The following is a 20,251-nucleotide window of genomic DNA, read 5'->3' as shown; positions in this document are numbered from 1 at the left end:
TCTTCTCAGTGTCTCTAGTGCCTTCTATTCCATGAAGATCTCTGGCACGTAAATTTAATTTCTGTATCATTGTTTCTTTTGTGACAGTTAATTTCCCCAGACCGCTTCACGCATTCACAATATCCCGGCCATTCATCTATTATCGCTTTTGAGATCATATATGTACTGTCTGTAGGATTTATCTATTTTATTTTTGTATGATTTAATTGCTTTATCTTTAGATATTATCTGTATGATCTTTATGCAGGATTTATCTGTAGGGTTTATTATTCTATTTATTTTGTATGCGGCCATTAATTCATCTATTTTAACCAACGTAAAAAAGCCAGAACTTAACAACAAAAAGTAAATTAGAAAGTGTACAACATAAATTCTAAATAACAGACTAATTAAATAACAAAAATAAACATGACTTTGAGATATACAATAGGATTTATCTGTATGATCTGTAGAAGCTTTATGGTTCGATTTACACCAAGTCTAGAATTACTATATATGGTTCAAAAACTGCTTTTTGCCTCTGTTTCGTCTAGAAATAGTCTGTTTCGGATAGGAATAGTTTGTTTCGTCCATTTATTTTTCAAACCTAATAAATCCAACTACTTCTTAGAATGAGTCTTGAATGTACATGCAACAAAGCTATCGTCCGATGTTGATGGATCTGAATCAGTCACCGCAGACGACGTGCTAGCTTTAGTCTTAGCTTTAGGATCTGAATCAGTCACCGCAAACGGGGACTAATACTCAATCAGAAATTTCATCTTTTAATCAAAATCATTGGCAGATCAGTACATCTACATGCTTAATATAAGAATGGAGATATTTGAATTGTCATGTTTGTTTTATATATTTGATATTCAAACTTATTTGTGATATTAAGAAGTTTAAGGGTAGAACTGAAAATCATGTTACTGAATTTATTTTCTGAATTCTTACCCCAATAGGTGCAGTAATTTAAATGGGACAATGTTAGTACAAAAAAGTAATTTTTTACTGTGAATTATTTAAATACATACCGTTTTATACTTTTATTTGATGTAAATAATTAACTTATATTAAGTATGTAGATGTTCTAATTTATTAATGGTTTTCATTAAAAGTTGAAATTTTGAATCGAATATCAGTCATGCAATCAAATAGTTGGCCTTTTTTTTTATTCTATGAATTATTTTTATGTTTATTTACGTGTAGAAGTTTAAATTTATTTAGATATATACATACTCAATACACGTCCTTGTCATAAGTTTATTTAGTCTGCCTTCTTTTGGTCATGATTTATTTTTATATTTTTAAATATCAATTTTTGGATTGATTGATAATTAATTGGTATATTTTTCCCTTGATAAAAGGATGCAAAAGTTTCAAATTACATAATAACATAATTGTGAATCATATTACATAATCAATTAAAGAAATAGGTTTGTTTATTTATTATTGTTGAATAACTTTTTTATTAATATTTTATTATAAACATATGTTATTTTTAGAATATATATTTTTTTTAGGAAAAATTAGTTAATTGTCACTCCAAAACCTTAAAATTTAAAAAATGTCACTCCGAAATTAAAATCATTCTAATGCCACTCTAAACTTAGTTAATTTTTAATTTTGCCACTCCAAATAATTAATGACTAAAATTATTCCCAGCACAAAACTGTGGTCTACTAGCCTTCTTCCTCTAAATGATTATTAGTCTAATTAGTAAAATTTCAACTTGAGTGAAAATTTTAAATTAGCATAATTAATCATGTTTTAAAATTTCGGGATATAACAAGAACAAAATTGTAGAACATACTCTTGAGTGTTAACTTTGTGGGCTGTCGGTGTTCTTGTTCAGATAATTTCAATTTAAAAGAGTCATAAAATTATGTGATATATATCTTTGTGTAGAACTGTAGATAGTGAGGGTAGGTATTGAGAAAATTCTTTAATGGATATATTATTAGTATATATATGGTACTAGGAATAGTTAGTTGAGCTAGAACATTAATTTTTGATCTAGCTAGGAGCAGCTTTATCTAACCCACAAATTAGATATCTCTTATATATATATTTTCCAATGCCCTCTTCTCAGCCATTAACCCATATACTTGTAAGTTGTAACAAACAAATATAAAATGGAAATTATAGATGTCAATCAACCGAAACGAGTCAGGCAACAAATTTCGATTCCATTTATTTGGGAATCGAAACCCGGCACTCCCAAAAGGGATTGGATTTCCAATCCTGTTTCGTTGATATCATATCCACCTCCATCTCCATCTCCATCTCCATCTCCATCCAAGCTTGTAGTGAGTGTACCATTCGAATGGGAAGAAGAACCCGGCAAGCCATTGACCCAATCCTCTTGCTCCTGGAATCCATTTTTGGCTGGTGATGATGATGATGATGATGATTACTCCATCGGCTTCGACCTAGATAACTTCAACAATCCATTTGTTACCGGGCCTACAGTTCCTGACATTCCATTCACAGAAGAGAAAGATGAAGATGAACCTAATTTGTTCAAGCAAAGTATGAATGGAGAAGCTAAAGACTCAAACTGGCAGCCAAATTTGAATTCCTTGTCAGAAAGTGAAGAATACAGCAGCAGTTCACAGAACTCCATAACTACTCAGAATGAGGCAAGCAGTAATGGTTTCGACATGGAGTTGCTATTTGCTCTCTCTTCTCCTGAAGTAAGTTTTCTTGGAAATCTCTTCGAGAAAAATGGGGATGATAAACGAGGGCCTACAGGAAGAAGGGAATTAACCCTTGGTGAACTCATAATGCTCAGCCGCAAATTGAGCTACCGAAACGACTCGCAAGATGTGCACAAGAAAAACCCATCAAAGGTATATATATATATATATTTTTTCATCTCCTAGTAATTAAACAGTGTTTACCAAATTAAGATGATAAGAACCTACTGGGTACTGGTATATGAAGTTGATTCCATACCAGTACAAAGGATGCTATCGTTACTCCTGAACCGTTACAAGAACAGTTAATCGATGCTTTCAGGACTAGTCACATTTGATCTGAAAGTTTATATATTTAAGTTCACTCCATTTTCACTTTACAGACTCCTTAATTTATGAAGAAATTAATTAATGGAATAGAATTTTTTTTGCCAGAATTATGTATATATTCATAAGGAAATGAATATATATGCTCTATCCAATTATACAACTAGTTGAGCAAGCTTTAATTTGAAGTGGAAGAGCTGACAGAATATAATTTTTATATCTATGGAAATGGAAGAGCTAGCTAGCTATTATTAATTAGTTTAATTTGCTTAGATATTTTAATTGTGGTTTTTGGTTTAGCAGGAACTAATGAAGAAGATTCGAGTGACATGCTTTTAGTTGGATATGTTTGATCAGCTACAATCAATCAATCAATCAATCAATCCTGGCAAGGCTGCCTTTTTATATATATAATTAGTTCAAGAAATGATTCTCTGTTTAGTTGAAGAGCTTTTAGAAAAAAAAACCATGGCTATCCTATGAATTCCTATGACGGTTGGCCAACTCCTGGTTAATTTATAATTTTATATTAAGAGTTCAGAGTTCCTGTATGGCTATATATGTGTGTGTGTGTGTGTGTCATCAGTGCATGTGCATTTGTCAACACATTTCTTTGTCCTTTTCTTTATGAGTGAAGATCTTTTTTACAACAAAAATTAATTTAACAATCTTAATAATCAATTAGAATTGTTTAACATGATCATGATCATGAATATGTACTTACAAATTAAATTTTATATTTATTTAGAAATTTGTTTACTATTTTTTAGATGAGTAATAAATCACTTGATCTGACAATTCTGGATCATCCAAAACAGTGATTTTCTACTCATAAAAAAAATAGTAAAAAATTCAAAAAAAATTTTGTAAAATTTAGATTATAAGTACATATTCATATGGAAACTATATTGAACGGTTTAGATTGACCGTTAGAATTTCAAAAATAAAAATATTGATGCGTAGTACAAATCAATCTGCACTATGCATAGTACCATAACCTCACTCATTTATAATTGCAAATCAAACAATTAGAAAATAATATATACATCATGAATTCCATCTACATGAAAATGACGAAGGTTAATATATGTTTCGCTGTTATTATCAAACGACTTAAAATTTTGTAACGATCTATATGTAACGATATTTGATTCATTATTGAATAACATTCATATTATATGAAAATATTAAACCTTACAAATTAAATCTCTAAGTAGACAATATGTCTACATTTTTTTATTTTTAAAGTTATTGAATAACATTTTCTTGACTTAGAAAAATCGTGTCAACACATTTTTTTTATCCCTTTCGCACATGCATTAGCGTATATTTTTTTTTAAATGTACCAAACTATATATACAATTTTAAATTTGTATGGGTCATCTTTTCTGGCACATTTAAAATATTCATGCAAAAAATTGTACTAGGTGCACCGAAGCAACCGATAGACAATTGCAAAAAAAAAAAAAAATAGCATACAAAACATATGTATAATGGTTTAGATATATTATTTTTGCGAGTCTAAATCGTATACAACACATGTAATGTGTGATGGTTTGGATATCTTTTATTTATTTTGTTAATCTCAAAATATAGGAATAAATAAACTACAGTAGTTAAATTAAATTTAGAAAATATCTCTCCTCCTTATTAAGGAGCTTAATGTCTAGATTCTGCAAGATTTCTGATTTACTGATTTTTTTTCGGAAGGATGCTCAGCCGTTGAATTTCCAGATCGCACATAGACGAATTTTCCAAATTATGCGCTTCAACACTTAAGCTTGCGCTTCAACACTTAAGCTTGCGCTGGTCGCGCCGCATATGATCCCAGCGCCCGTAGACCGCGCGCCGCACCCGTGGACCGCGCCTCTGAACAACGCAAGGCGCCTGCGGACCGAGCCTGTGCACCGCGCACCCTTTTTTTCTGCTGAAGACGGGATTCGAATCCAGTTGGATTCTGTTGGTGCCAAAATTCTTACCACTACACTACAGTTCACATGTGTTTTCTTATAGATAAATATAGTATTTAACTATTTTTCTCTACAAATTTGATTTAAATTATAATTATATAAATATCATATAAAAAATAATTAAAAAATATATATATTAATAGCCGTATCGTATCCTTCATTTTTGAAAATTGCCGTATCGCCGTATCCGTATCGTATCAGTATTATTATTGCTTTGAGATTTGTGCAGCACGTATTTGAACGGTTGATTTTCAAAAAGATCACGCAAATAATGAAATAATGAAACGCTTGATCTTCTTCATTTTATAATATTTTATAATGAAATAATATGTTTTCGTTGCAACGCACGGGTACAATGCTAGTATATATATTATGCAGTATATTTTGAGAATTAATGTACTCTTTTATATCTTCTTCTTAATTAATAATAGAATAACATTATGAGAATTCTTTGTTGATTCGTTTATCGTTATTTAGTAATAAAGTTTATCCTTAGTAATAAAATTAATTTCATTACTTTCATTTTCACTTTTTGTTTAATTGCCTACTTGAGGGTACATTAACACCAATTAATTCAGGCTAAATTGGAGATTTCTTGACAGATTAAAGTCAATTGATGAAGCAGAATTTGAGAATAAAATGATATGAAAAGAGAGTGAGGGTAGATGAATCACATGAGCTTCTCTCTTTAGAATTCAAATTTGTGACTACAAGGAGTTTCTTCCAGAGTAGTATTTTGCCAATGGGCCAAGAGAGATTAGAGAAGTAAATGTGATGTGCAAGGTCTCCAACAATTGCAATCCACAATTCATACATTGTTGCGTCATAAAGCCAAGAGCTGACCATGGCCTTGGTTGACACCTTCACACACAATTCATTCAGATTAAATGAAAGAATCAAAAAAGATGAGATTGAGATGACAATAAGTAAGTAAGACATACAAGGTCAGGTATCTCAAGGCTGGTGTGTTTTGCATTGAGGTCGATTATGGCATTTTATTTCAACATCTCAATTACACCTCCTCTAGCTCTCATTGTTTAGTGCTACATTAATTCTCTCCATACTCCACATAAGGAATGTGATCTGCAACAAAAGACTTCAGTCAGAATTTCTTTCTTTCAATAGAGAATCATGTATAGAGGTAGGAAAGGATTGATTAAAACTAAAGTGAACCTGAATCAGGAAAAGTTGGAGAGTTTGAGGGATGAAAGGAGTGTTGGAGAGTTACATAGTAGACACAAAGAAAGTAAGAGGGGAAGAAAGGGGAAGAAAGAAATGGAGTTTGTACTATGCCCGATATCGGATAGCAGGAAGCCACTATTTTTAAGCAAACTGCAGTCCAAAAGCCTTTTGTCCAGGTGTCTGTGGTACCAACAAAAATGTGCAGGTCGGTGCGTCTGAAATTTCGTGTCTTTGATAAACATTTATTATTACTTGAGACATTATCTGAACAAAAAAAATTCACAATAAATTATCGATATCATTTTTAATTTTACAACCTACAATATGATCGCAATTGAAAAAAAAAATTACTACAATATTTAGATGAAAGCTAAAAGCACAATGAAGAGGTCGATCTGTAGATAACAGACTTCCTAACGCTCCCATGGGATTGAGAAGAAAATGGTGGCTATGTTGGAGGGAGGGAGAAGAAGAGTATTTATATATAAAAAAAAATCATGGGACTGAAATGCCAATTTGGTCCCAGCTGAAAAAAAAAATATTGGGGACCGAATTGGCATTTCGATCCCATGTATAAATAGGTTCTACACGGATGGCCACACCATAAAATGTGAAATAGTGCAAAATAACAGGTAGGGGTGCAAACGGGTCGGATATTACCCGTCCGAATCCGGATCCGTATCCGAATTTTTGTGGATTCGGATATTCGGATACGGATAGTTGCAGATTCGGATACGGATACGGATTTTTTTTATGCGGATTCGGATACGGATACGGGTTGAGTTTCATAATCGGATACGGATACGGATAATTATCCGGATCCGGATATTTTAATTTTTCGGATATCCAGATAGGAATATGCTAGCATGATATGCATAGCATAGAACCCCTCCATGCAACAGCTTGGATTTCGAGTTTTCAAAATCCTAATGGTCGATCCGAACCGTTCATCTTGTTCTCCATATTAATATGTGTTTGAAGACCAAATTTTACATTTTTTGGAATTTTTTTACTATTTCTTTAGATTTATTGAAAATCGCTGTTTTCAGCAAATCTGGACCATAAAAAAACAGCAATTTTCAATAAATCTAAAGAAATAGTAAAAAAATTCCAAAAAATGTAAAATTTGGTCTCCAAACACATATTAATATGGAGAACAAGATGAACAGTTCGGATCGACCATTAGGATTTTGAAAACTCGAAATCTGAGCCGTTGCATGGAGGGGTTATATGCTATGCATAGCATGCTAGCATATTCCATCCGGATATGTTAAGATTTGAGAAAAAAAATTTGTGTCTATTTATCTTTTGTATTAGAATATCTTTTGTGTTGGTATTTTTAATTAAAGGTATAGTTATGTTGGTGAATTTTAGTTAATCAAATATATATTTTGTAATGGTGTGACAATTTAATTAGATATATATTTTGAATTAGAAATCCGAATTATTTCCGTATCTGTATTCGTATCCGAAAATATCCGATCCGTATCTGTATCCGTTTAATATCCGATTCGTATCCGTATCCGGTTACTATCCAATCCGTATCCGTATCCGAAAAAAAATACGGATACGGATATGGGTTGAGCACTATCTGATCCGTTTGCACCTCTAATAACAGGGAACCGAATAGCCTATTCAGTCCCAAAAAAAAGTAAAAATTCCGGACCGAATAGGCTATTCGATCCTTCTTGTTTTTGTAAAAAAAAAAAATCATGGTGCTTTGGTAAAATTATTTTTCTTAATTATGATTTATAAAAAAAAATTCCAAGCTGTAGGGCTAGCAAAAAAATTCGAGGTTCGTGATTCGATTCGGGTTTGATTCGAGTTTAATTCGATTCGAAATGGGTTCGAATTGAAACGAACCAAATCAGGTTCGGTTCGGAATTAATTCAAACCAAACTCAAACCTAGCCTGGTTCGATCGAAATAGGTTCGTGATTTTTTTGTGGTTCGAATCTCATAAAATCACCGGCCATCCATTTACCTGATGAAATTAAAATTCAAGATAGAGAGTCATAATTTAACTTAACCGACACTCCCTCGCTCTCAAATCTCAATAACCTAGTTCTCTCTCCACCTCTCCCTAACTCACTCTCCCTCTAGCTCTAAAATCTAGCCGACGCTCTCGGCGACTGGCTGTCTCTCCGGCTGTCACTCCTCTCTCCGGCCTAGATGACTGTCTCTCCTCTCTCTTCGGTCGTCTCTCATAGTTCATACCAGGAAAGCCGTCTCTGATGTATTTTTTCATGAACAATTTTTTAACTTAAAAACACTTATTTCATAGTTCATACCGGTAAAAGGAAGCCATGTGAATTTTGTCCCGCGAGAAAAAATTAATGTATAAACTACCGGTATAACTAGGGCTGCTAAAAAATAATTTAGTTCGTGATTCGATTCGGGTTCGATTCGAAAAATGTGTAGTTCGCAATTAATTTGATTCGAAATGGGTTCGGTTCGAAACAAATCAAACCAGGTTTGGTTCGAAATTAATTCAAACCAAACTCAAACCTAAGGTAAGTTCGGTTCAGTTCGGTTCGGTTCGTTGCCACCCCTACCAAGCTGTGTGTATAAAACAAATATTTTTTGTATCCATTGGCGTGACGTGTAAATACGTGGGCCCCATATTTCAGAAGAGAAGCATCCGGACGAGAAAGAGAAAGATCTGGCGGTGTGGCCTTAGCAGTGTTCGCTGACCTCCTCCCGTGTAGTGTGACAATACAATGCCAATGGCGTGGTCTCTGGCAAAAAGAAATCTCCGACAAGTCGCCACCATCCTATCTCCAGCGATACGCCTCTTTTCCGGCGAGGTTCCACCGGGGAAGGGACGGAGGTTCGCGGCGCTGTGGGGGAATGGGGACTACGGGAGGCTGGGCCATGGTGGTCTCGAGTCTCAGTGGACACCCCGAGTTTGTACCTTCTTTGACGCCATCTCTCACTGCGATCCTCTTCTATCTCTCTCTTGTGGTGGCGCGCATACTCTCTTTCTCACTGGTATGCATTTTCACTCAAATTTACTTTAGTTTGCTACCTGCTTTCTAGGATATGATAACTATAGATTGGATAAACATTCTTGTTATGACCTGAACATAATCGGATCATGATCTGGATTTTGAAGTGAAATTGCCATGTACTTGTTCTTTTTTCCTCAATTGTAGAAAATAGGTTGTTTATGTTATATGTCATGAGTGCATAAAGGTATGAGCCTATGAGGTATGTGTATAACCAGGTATGTAACTGTAAGAAACTAAAAAGAAGTTGTTAATTGTAATTTTAAAATGCAGAAAGTGGACGTGTGTTTGCTACAGGATTAAATAACTTCGGCCAGCTAGGAATAAACTCTTCACAAACACATTCAGTTGTATGGATCTTTCTCCCTGAATATTGCATCAACTCATTCTCATTTGAGTTATTTTGCAAAACTGCTTTAAATTTTCATCCCTATTCTAATAGGACCCTGTTGAAGTTCTTGGATTTAATGCTAAAATCGTGGAAATATCCGCTGGATATCACCATTCATGCGCAGTTACTGGTGAGCAATGAAGCCAACACGTGAGATGTCTATCTTTCCTTTTTAGTTGGTTTGAGAGCTATTCTTAATGTAGGCATTTTTAGATAGGCTCACTACATTACTTAAAGAATTACCACTTAATGAATCTTACCGATCATGGATACCTGTATCAAAAAGAAATTTAATTATGTGAAGTGCTGCGTATTTTTTGTTACTCCAATAATTTATGGTAACTTCTTACAGAGGATGGCATGCTTTTTGTTTGGGGCAACAACTCGAGTGGCCAACTTGGTCTTGGAAAGAGTAAGGCTATCATTCCATCAAATTACTTGATCAATAAGTTTTTTTTTTTTTAGCTATGGTTCTAACCAATAACCAACCAATCAGTTATAGGTGTTGGACATCTGCATTGCATCTTACGTATATGTCATTACAGATAACTATTTGTTGTGTACTTAGAAGCCCCAAGTGAATGGTTTCTCAATCATTTGCTGAGACCACATCATTGTTAACAACTGCAGCACACCTGATTGGCTTGGAAGGAAAACACCATTGGTTTTTCAATTTGTGGTTTCTTGTTTAGGTTGTATAGAAGCTTGAGATATTAATTGCTGTTAGATGTCTTGATGCAGAGGGAGACAAATATGTTGCAAAGCCTGCAAAGATTGATTGCCTGGTTGATGTTAAGGTGAAGATGGCCACACTTGGCTCTGAACACTCCATTGCTGTGACAGGTTAAAAATAAATTCAACCATTTTAATTTCACAATTAATAGCTACTCTATAGTCCATACGTGCTGGAGGAATGTTCTTTAGTGTAAGATACTTCCAATGTCCCCTGGAATTTCGAAAGTATCATTTATAATTTTATACTACCTGAAGTTGAGAATATTTTGATATTAGCCTGAAATGCATTGGAAGTATATATGACACCTGCTTTTTTTTTTTTTTTTTTTTTTTCAAAATGTAGAAAAGCTATCCCCCATCTCTCTAGAGATATAAGGGAAAATAACTATTGACCAGGGAGGGGGTTAATAAGATAGGATTTTAACTTTTGAAGTACTAGGGATAGTGGATTGGTTTTTTTTTGCTAGATGATGCGTGCCTTTCTCATTTTCCAGGGTAACCCCTGATATTTTAACATAGAACAACAAACACAAAAACACTCACTAAACAAATAGATGAGAATTCATTTCGGAGGATATGGAAAAATGAAAGACCAAACTTGAAAATATGGCCGTGGATCTAAAGTCATAGCTGCACTTTCAAACTCTAGTAACTGGCATTTTTTAGATAACTGAATCTGAATTCTAAAATTACAGAATTTCAGTTTTTTTTTTTTTTAAGTACTGCAGAGTATCAAACTCCAGTTGTTATAGTTTAAAAAAAAAAAATCACATATATTATTGCTAATCTCTATTTATATTTTTGTAATTTTTAAATTTTTAATTGCTGGATTAGATAAAGGAGAAGTATTGAGTTGGGGAGAAGGTCGAGCTGGGAAGCTGGGTCATGGCCACAGGTCTTCCTTTTTTGGCGTATTTTCTAGCACAAGGTTTGACTAGTTGTTTTCTTTGTTTGTTTGGCATGGGTTACATGCTGTACCAACTGATAAGTATCCAACATCGGTACACTAGGTATCAGAAATGGGTAGTCTCTTGTGGTATTGGGATGAAGTATTCCCTTGCTTTATGTGAAGTGCATTGATTGATATGTACATCTAGCGTACATCAATATTTGATATCAATTTTTATTGGTTTAAATGACTTGAAAAAATGCAAACAAAGAGTGAAACAACAAGAAATCAAATCGTAGCAAATTATTTGCAAAATATTCTATGCAAGAATAACATAAGGTAGTTAGAGATTTTTTTTGCTTTAAGCAGAGTGTTTAAAAGCATAAAGGAGAGAAAACATATTTACACTAAATTGGTGCTTTAAGGACAATGCATTTTGAAATATTCAACTCTCTCTCTCTCACACACACACACACACGCATGCGCGCACAGCATTCAATTCTTGTCTTCCTGGTGTCAAATCTTTTATTTTATTTTGGCAGATAGCTTCATGTTTGTTCTTTTGGGTAAAATGCACTGTTCTCCTTCCTTTGCATTTCTAACCTGGCATAGCTTTAAATTCAAAATAATTTGAAGTATGATATATATTTTTCCTGAATAATCAGTGATAAGTTTATCTAAAGGTTCATTTATGCAGTGAATATATGCCAAGATTGATCAAGAACCTTGATGGTCTGAAGGTAAGTTAATTTGAAATTATTTATCGTACTTTTATATTGAAAGGCTAGATTATGAGTATCTGAGTTCAAAATTATCTATTTATAGGTCAAGAGTATTGCAGCTGGGATGTTGCATTCAGCTTGCATAGATGGTAAATACAATGGAGATAGAGACAATTTCTCTTCCTAAATTGGCAAAATCTCAAAATTTCCTATGTAGCCCTTCAAAATTTCTAATATCCTTAAAAAATTCCACATCCGTATAATGCGGAGCTTGTTAATCACTGCATATGGGATGTTCTACTCACTTTTGTTTCTTCTCCGGAATATTCCCAACAGTCCCTCCTAGTACCTCAATCTTGTTGACCCTGAAAGCCTGAAAGTTAAGAAGAGGGTTAGTTTGGGCATTTGTGAGAAGGTATGAAATCAAGGGATGGAGTGCATGGGCTTTCGTGTTTATAGGGCTTGGGGTTCAGGGTTTACCTGATATTTGGAGGTTTTGCCTGGCAGACAGGAAGAATTTTCCAAGAAAAGATTTAACTATGTTGTCGAAGCCAATAGTTGTTTTTTCTTTAACTGATCTCATATTTTTGGTCTTTTTGCAATGAAACTTCAGAGGGCGGAAGTGTCTTCTTATTCGGTGAAAGAACGGCCAGTAAAATGGTAACTCATCATTCTTGCTATTCTTCCTGCTAATTTATTGGAAATTTTCTAGTGCACCTTTAATTTACTTATGAATATATTTAATTCCTTAAAGAGCAGACCATCCCATATATTCATGTAAAACATGAGTGCTGTCATCTCTACTCTCCATATTTCTTTATCATAAATGTACTCGATGGTACCTGAGGAGAGAGATTTATAAAGCACGGTTAATTGGGGCACTTCTGACCATGAGAGGAAGTGCATGGGAGCACTTTTTTATGTTCTGTAGGTGGCATGGGATTATATCCTACTTTGCAAGATTGCATAGGGTGTTTCGTAATTTCCCTGGAATACACTTCAAATTTCTCAATTTGTTTCTTTTGCTGGAAATATTTTTGTAGGGGTTTACAAGAGTGAATGATGCATCAGTACCATCACCAGTTCAGGATCTGCCATTTTCAGAAATGGTTTCTTGTGGTGGCTACCACACCTGTGTTATAACAAGTATACATCTTGAGACAACTTCCCAATTATTTTGTTCTGTTTATGAAGAAATAAGAATAATCATAACTTCTATTTTGAAACTGTTTGTACAATGCACAGTATCTTTGTATTGTACCAAGTAAGAATTACTGTACTGCCTGAATCTTCTCAATTTGTAGTATGCAGAATGGAAATACTGTACCACCTGATTCTTTTGGAATCAGTACATTCTGAAAAAACAAATTAGAACAAAGATATAGATCAACCATAAATAAATTCAGTCTGAGAGGTTGCTTCACTCTATTCAGTTGGGTTTTTCCTTGAGCTGAATAAATTAGAGTATCAGTTTTTTGATACTTATATGTAATATATATTATGGTGGCAGATCAAGGTGAATTGTATACATGGGGTTCAAATGAAAATGGTTGCCTCGGTCTTGGGTACTTTCACTGAACTCCTTTTCTTTTCTATGTATCCTTTTCTTTTTTATTAATCACAAATAGTACATTTTTTTTCTATATTACTAATAGTTAACCTTTCTGCTCAGTGACACATACATGGTCCAGACACCAGAAAATGTCACAAGTTCACTGTTCAAGTTTCCTATATCCCATGTGAGTTATCATCTGACGGCCTCATTCTGCTCATGCTTGAAAATATCTTTTAATACTTTTGATTTTGTAGGTATCATGCGGCTGGAAGCATACTGCTATAATCTCAGGTAATCTATATTGTACATCTACAGTTTAGCATGACTGGGTTCAGATGGTTTTGATGAACTTCAACCATATAACTGTTCCAGTATAAGTTTCCCTACTGGTAATCTGGCGTTCATTCCATGTAGGCTTGGTCTTGTGGGAATGCAGATCTGTGTATTGAACTGTAGTTTAACCTGAAGCATCTTAAAAAGGTGTTTGTAAACTATAAATTTTGTTGAACACTATCTATAGTAGCATAGTGTCTAATAAATTGGTAAGTTGGCTATCAAGATAATTCATATTACATTTATTACTACTTAAATAATGTTCTTTGGTCCTAAAGAAATGTGCTCCATGTCGTCCTTATTTGGATAACATACACGCCTTTTATTGTTTGCTAATATACATACTTTTGTTGTTGTTATATTATTTTTCCTTGAAAAAGTTTTATTATGCATCATTTTTTACATAAGACCACTGTTATGTAAAATTTCTTTTCACTAATAAGTGAAATTAGGATTTTAGGAATACGAGACAAAGATGCACTTATAATATGATTATTTTGTGATCATTGAATTGAGTTAAAAGCTATATTGGGATGTTAAGGAATTGGTGGTCATCTTTGAAATTACACAGAGTGTAGACCATGTTTACTGCTAATGTTAGTTCTTTATGCTTGTTGATGCTTCTTCACAAGAATCTTAATAATAGTACTCATCATCAAAATTGTTTTGGTACTTTGTTGGTAAAATGTGGGTGTGAACAAAGAGTTTTCAAATTTTTGTTTTAATTTTAAACTTAATACAGTTTTTACAATGCTGCTTGCAAATAAGCAATAGCCAAGTAACACTACTTGAATCTCTCCACCAGAACATTGTTATGGTTAAAGTAACACTTCCTTATCCCCATAAAATAGTTGATTCTCATCTCATCTAATATTCCAAATTTGTACAGATTGTGCTACATAGTTATTTTTTATAAATTTCAGGTGGAAATGTTTTCACATGGGGGTGGGGAGGTGCCAACGGCACATTCTTTGAAGAGGGTCATTCATCTGGCGGGCAGCTTGTAAGCTTTTTTTCTAAATAAACATTTCAGTTTTGTGCAAAATTAGCCTCTATACTTCCTTCCACCTTATTTTTAATAAACACAGCCTAAATTTTTTTTTTAGAAATTTGCAGCTATATCTGATGAGTTGCTATTTTTCAGGGAAATGGAAGTGATGTGGACTATTTTGAGCCTACAATGGTGAATCATGGTTCGAATGTAAAGGCTTTGCATGTATCTTGTGGCTTTAATAACACTGGTGCAATATTCGAGTACATAGAAACATGACAACCCCCTAGAATATATATTTATTGTAACTCGTTGCTGTATACATAAAGGGAAGAAGGTTCATGTGTTTATTCTTCCAACAAGTTAGTTTATAGAAATAGAATTTGAAATAAAATAAAGTTGAAAAGGTTTATTGGTTTTGTAATGGCAGGGTCGCTCTCTCTTCCTTATTTTGCATCTCAAATTTTATTATCTTCATTTGTTCGTGTTTGCTTTCGTTTAGGGTTAGCATCTATGGTAGTAAATGGTTTAATTTGGCACTCATGAATCGTCATTTGTGAAGTATATAAATGAAAGATGACATTCAAAACGTGATATAGATATCAATTTCACCGTGAAAAATAATAAAATTTTGTTTTTACTGATTTCTATTTTATAGTTTAGGAACGGTGCGCACAACGTTTGACATTTGAATCGCAAAAATTTAACTTTTGGTAAAAAGCGCCCACCGTGGGGCTCGAACCCACGACCACAAGGTTAAGAGCCTTGCGCTCTACCAACTGAGCTAGACGGGCCTTGTTGGAAATAATTTATAGTTTTTATTCATGATTGGTAGGTAGTAAGGTAGGTCACTGTAAATCTAAATTTAAGCCTAAGAAATAAAAGAGAAAAACACTAGCAAAGCCTACCGACGTGAATGCCAAAAGAAAACAAGGACACTTGTACCGTTAGGACCAACACTTGACAACTAAGGCCTGAGAGCATGTTCTCAAATATGGTTTTGACTTTGAGAGAATAAAGACAGAGATTAGTTTTCTTCTATTTATTGGATATGCATGCACATGCGCATAAACAAACACAAGTCAACACAGCAAAGAAGTAACACCAGCTGTCAGAGCTAGATATGCAAAATAGTGCAACCAAATTTTGAAATTCAGTAATAACGCATCAAATTGAACTTCCAGTACATCTGATTTTTCTAGGTTGCCAAAACAACATGCATTAACTGTCAATTTAGAATAACAAATGAGAAAATTATTCGCCATTCACTTCAAGCCAAAGGCAAAAGACAGCTTTGGCCGAGACTTGTTTTTGCCAAGCATCTTCATCTGGTTAGCCCTCTCTTCCTCCTCTTCCATTCTCTTTCTCCTCATCGCCTCTTCTCTCTCCCTCTGGATCCTTTCCAGTTCTTGATACCTCTCCAGTTCTTTCTGCTGTTGTTCCATAGCTAGCTTTCTCTGTGCCTCTTCTACCTTCCTCCTGTTTTCTTCTAGCATTTTCTCCAACTCCTCTTTCTCTCTCCTCTCTTGTTCCTGCAGACCAAGCAAGCATCCCAATTACAATTATAAAAATTTAAAATAGAAATAAGAAAAGATAACATAGGAGAAAAAAGAAAAGAACAAGAATATCTTGAGCATTTCATCAAGAGGCCACCAAAAAGATGCTCATTAGTAATAAAGGAAGAAGTGGAAGGGGCTTTTAAAGATCGCTGAATACTTCACCAATGAAAATATAACAAACAACATTTCCTATAATTAATAATAAACACCTCAAATTCTGGTCATTTGCAAAATACAGTACCTCAGTTCAAAAGTAAACAAGAAAGATGACATATCAATTCAACCAAGCTTTTAGCATAGTTTTTGCAAAAAGGAACAAAAACAAAAAAAATAATTCCGTCTACAAAGGTATTTGTGGATACTGAATGTATCGTTCTAGTCTTTGGCACGACTTGCAAACATCCTTAACAATATCGGTGCCAATACTAACATAGAAATCCAAAACAGCAAAATAGAAGGAAACAAAACATACAGCTTTTTCTCTGGCTTCGATCAAGGCAGCTTCTTTCTCTCTCTCCAGTTGAGCTGCTACCTCATCAAATAGTTTCTTTCTTCCCTCTTCAATCCTTCTCTGTATTTCAAGCTTTACTGCTTCTGAACTCAAACTCTCTTCGACCCTCTTCCTAATTGCTTCTTCAATTCTCTTAGCAGTCTCCTCTTCCAATAGCTTAAGTTCAATCTCCTTTTGTTTCCTGTCAAAAAAATGTCGAGAAGTCAAACAAGGGAAGGCTCTTTTAAGGGTAAAAAAAATGAGGTCTACAACTCCAATCTGGTTATCTTTCATAAGGCGGCAAGGAACATGCTTCTCTGGGTTTCAATTACAGTATATAAATCGCAGGGTTAGGCATACCTTCAATTTAAAGAGAATATTGATTATTCAAACAGGTGCAACGATAGTAGTAGTAGATAAGGGGGAGAGATGTCACCATTGCATCAATCAACCAGTTATAACAATTGTACGAACTTAGCTGCCTTCAGATAAAGCCTGTGGAGAGAAATGTCAGGTAATATGCCACGACTTCAAAAACTAAGCACGTCAGTCCCTTCAGTTATTATAGATGCGTTCCTCAGTAAGACTTTGTTTTTCATTCATTTTTGAAATACGGTGTGGCTGTACTGAGCTCAAATGGCCAAAATTACCAAGAGCTACAGTTCTGCAACTATGCATAAAAGATTGACGGTCTACTCAACAGATCCACTGATCTTTTTTTATTTTCTTACAAATTTTACATTTGATTTTTCCAACCTTCTCTTTTCTTCTTCTAGTTTTTGTTTATCAATGCTAGAGCTTCTGCTTCTGTCTCTTTTGTGTTTTCTGGGAGAAGGTGAACGACTCTTGCGTCTTCTTGGTGAAGGAGATCGGCTTTTTCTCCTAAAATTCACAAAACAGAGACAAATATAAGATGAATAAGAAAATAAGAAACCGTAAGAGTCGTTTCTTATAAACCTCAGCTAACTAAAATCAAGTCAAATGGGTCACATATTGAGTCTCAAAATGCATTTAAAGAGAGGTAAGTCTGGATTATTTTAGTAAATGGGGGTAATTTTGTCGGTACTGCAAATTTAACCTTAAACTTGACAGTTCGGTGTCATTTGTAAATAACCTAAAAATTAAACAAATATAATTGCAAGAGTTACCTCAAGCATCGTAACTAATAAATTGCAGGTGTGGCCCCACTGCTAGAGTATCAGAATGCACACAATCCAAACCAAACATTATTTAAAAAATAAAAAAAAGCCTGCCTTTTTTCCATTTTGTATGAAATAATTCATCACATTATAATGTGCATGAGAGAACAAGGATTTGAATTTATCACGCTTACAAATGCTAGTTACATCAATCTATCATTGCATGCAGACTGATTATTGCTAGCTACATCAAAATTTACCTGAACAAATACACTGCATTTTGACTTTACAAAGCAAATGGAATAACAATATCCCCTTTTTGGCATAGAGAATACCCTACAGGTGGCTATAAAGCACCAGAGATACCCCATAACCAAAGGAGAGCTGAAATCATCCAAAGCTTTTACCATCAAATTCAAGCTTGAAAACTTTATTCTCAATTCAATTTTCATATCCAGTTCTGAACTAAGAAGATGGTCAAATAAGCCAAAGGAATGCCAGTACAAATAAGATCAAAGGCATAAAATAAAATACAAAAGCTAATCCCAATGGGCAGAAAGACCTAATTCTCAAACTTAAAAATATTAACCAAATACAAATTCATGAGAAATTTATGTGAATTCTATCTAGAAAGTTGAGAGAGACGATCAAATCATGAAAACAACATAAGTATTACATTAAGAGAATAAAAATGTTTGTATCATTCTCCTAATTGCTTCCGTTAGGTACTGGATTCATAAAAAAAATTCGGACGAAGGTTTTTTTTTCCCAACTTCAACTTGCACAGTTGAGTTTTTCAACTATGACAGCTTCAATTTAAGAAACTTTTGCAATGTAGTACATATAAAACAGCCAACCATTAAGCAGATCAGGTCAAATCCTGTCCTTGGACAATTTATCTATACATATCACAAATCAAGAATAATTACTAGCTTGACCTCGTCTCATCAAAAACCTTCTGCTGCTGATGTAAACAATTAAAATTGGCAAAAGAAAGAAATTTGAATTATTAGATTATGAGGTGATAATAGCGGGATCACCTATGCGAATAAGGAGATCGACTCCTATCTCTTCTACTTCTTCTACTACTGGTGTATCTAGGAGATGGCGACCGCTTCCTCCTGTAAGAAGGCGACCGCGACAAATCCCGAGGCATTTCGCAATTTCCCCTTTCTTCTTCTCAGCAAAATCACGTCCAAGTAAGAAGTAGTTCTTTGAAAGGAAAAGAAACAATTAAGAATAAATTAAAGGAGAAGTGAAGAGAAGAGCGAAAGCAGAGTGTGAGGAAGGTGTGATTGCTTACAAAATATAGATAGATACTGATCTGATCACCAATTGAAGAGGAGAGCTTCCTGTCCGTATTCAAATTGAAATAAACAGAGATTTACAAACCCTAGATGATATATAAACAGAGAAGGGAGACAAAAGGGAACGATCATGCTGAATTCCGCATTTACCCTTTAAAATTTTAAAAATTAGTTTCCTCGATATTTTTTGGGGAAATTTCATGTATGCCCTCAATAAACGTCAAAAATATGTATTGTCCCTCTGAAGCTCTTAAAGTCATATTTTACCCTTCTAAATTTCAAAAAATTACAAATTTACCAAATTATTGTATTTTCTTTTAAACCTCATTAATTTGTAGTATGTTTAAGAAAAATGTCAGTCTTCCAATTAGTCAGTTTCGAGAACAAATGACTCATTTATCTAATTCTGACTCGTAAACAAGTGTATACCTAAATGTCACCGTGTATACATCAGAAGTAGACAAATTAACCATTTGTCCTCGAAACTAACTAATTAGAAGACTGACATTTTTCTTAAATAATACATATATTTTTTAATAAAGGGTAAAATAAAATATTTTATAAAATTTAAAATAAGTTATAAAACAAAAGACAATGAATTAGGTAAATTTTGTGAGTTTTTGAAATTTAGAAGGGTAAATGTTATATTATGAACTTTAGAGGAAGAATACGTAATTTTGAAATTTTTTATGGATATTACATGAAATTCTCTCTATTTTTAACATTTGGATGTTATCCAGAAATCCTCGTCCAAAATTCCCTACTCGTTTATAGCCTATTTTCTTAAGTATTTTATTTTGATTTAGTTTAATTTATTTATAATTCAGAACAGTATTATTTGGAGAAGATTCAAGTGATGATTTTGGAAATTTAATGTAACTGTCAAAATATATTTTTATTATGGCTAATACACATAATTAGCCGTTTAGTAAAATTGCGAGTGTTCGTTTCAAACTTTCAATTAAAGATTATT

General features: G+C 33.8%; 3 protein-coding genes and 1 non-coding gene across 6 annotated transcripts; 2 read left to right on the top strand and 2 right to left on the bottom strand.

The window, feature by feature from the left end:
* Positions 1 to 2,117: 2,117 nt before the first annotated feature.
* LOC144566739 (uncharacterized) lies at positions 2,118 to 3,469 on the top strand. Its single transcript, XM_078316760.1, has 2 exons — positions 2,118 to 2,834; positions 3,312 to 3,469. Exons 1-2 carry the CDS (start codon positions 2,118 to 2,120, stop codon positions 3,345 to 3,347), a joined length of 753 nt encoding a protein of 250 aa, XP_078172886.1. The 3' UTR covers positions 3,348 to 3,469.
* Positions 3,470 to 8,847: 5,378 nt separating this feature from the next.
* RUG1 (Regulator of chromosome condensation (RCC1) family protein) lies at positions 8,848 to 15,207 on the top strand. 3 transcript variants are annotated; one of them, XM_078316875.1, is made up of 15 exons: positions 8,851 to 9,150; positions 9,441 to 9,517; positions 9,610 to 9,688; positions 9,911 to 9,970; positions 10,300 to 10,401; positions 11,128 to 11,221; positions 11,880 to 11,922; positions 12,008 to 12,053; positions 12,518 to 12,564; positions 12,948 to 13,050; positions 13,415 to 13,469; positions 13,577 to 13,643; positions 13,714 to 13,750; positions 14,716 to 14,795; positions 14,937 to 15,207. In XM_078316875.1, exons 1-15 carry the CDS (start codon positions 8,880 to 8,882, stop codon positions 15,060 to 15,062), a joined length of 1,287 nt encoding a protein of 428 aa, XP_078173001.1. In that variant the 5' UTR covers positions 8,851 to 8,879; the 3' UTR covers positions 15,063 to 15,207. The 3 variants fall into 3 exon arrangements, with proteins under 3 accessions (XP_078173002.1, XP_078173003.1, XP_078173001.1); XM_078316877.1 differs by lacking the exons at positions 14,716 to 14,795; positions 14,937 to 15,207 and adding an exon at positions 13,874 to 14,059 and having other exon boundaries at positions 8,849 to 9,150; XM_078316876.1 differs by lacking the exons at positions 14,716 to 14,795; positions 14,937 to 15,207 and adding an exon at positions 13,874 to 14,059 and having other exon boundaries at positions 8,848 to 9,150; positions 13,577 to 13,750.
* Positions 15,208 to 15,504: 297 nt separating this feature from the next.
* TRNAK-CUU (transfer RNA lysine (anticodon CUU)) lies at positions 15,505 to 15,577 on the bottom strand. The gene has a single exon. It is a non-coding gene; the product is annotated as a tRNA-Lys (tRNA).
* Positions 15,578 to 15,907: 330 nt separating this feature from the next.
* Positions 15,908 to 19,367, bottom strand: LOC144566843 (arginine/glutamate-rich 1 protein). Its single transcript, XM_078316878.1, has 5 exons — positions 19,275 to 19,367; positions 19,012 to 19,183; positions 17,589 to 17,714; positions 16,815 to 17,034; positions 15,908 to 16,315 (listed from the first exon to the last, which is right to left on the bottom strand). The coding sequence occupies exons 2-5, from the start codon at positions 19,125 to 19,127 to the stop codon at positions 16,049 to 16,051; spliced, it is 729 nt and encodes a 242-aa protein (XP_078173004.1). The 5' UTR covers positions 19,128 to 19,183; positions 19,275 to 19,367; the 3' UTR covers positions 15,908 to 16,048.
* Positions 19,368 to 20,251: the final 884 nt, after the last annotated feature.

The sequence above is a fragment of the Carex rostrata genome, chromosome 15, assembly GCF_964058835.1.
Source record: "Carex rostrata chromosome 15, lpCarRost1.2, whole genome shotgun sequence".
Taxonomy (NCBI): domain Eukaryota; kingdom Viridiplantae; phylum Streptophyta; class Magnoliopsida; order Poales; family Cyperaceae; genus Carex; species Carex rostrata.
This window is presented reverse-complemented; position numbering and strand designations above follow the sequence as displayed.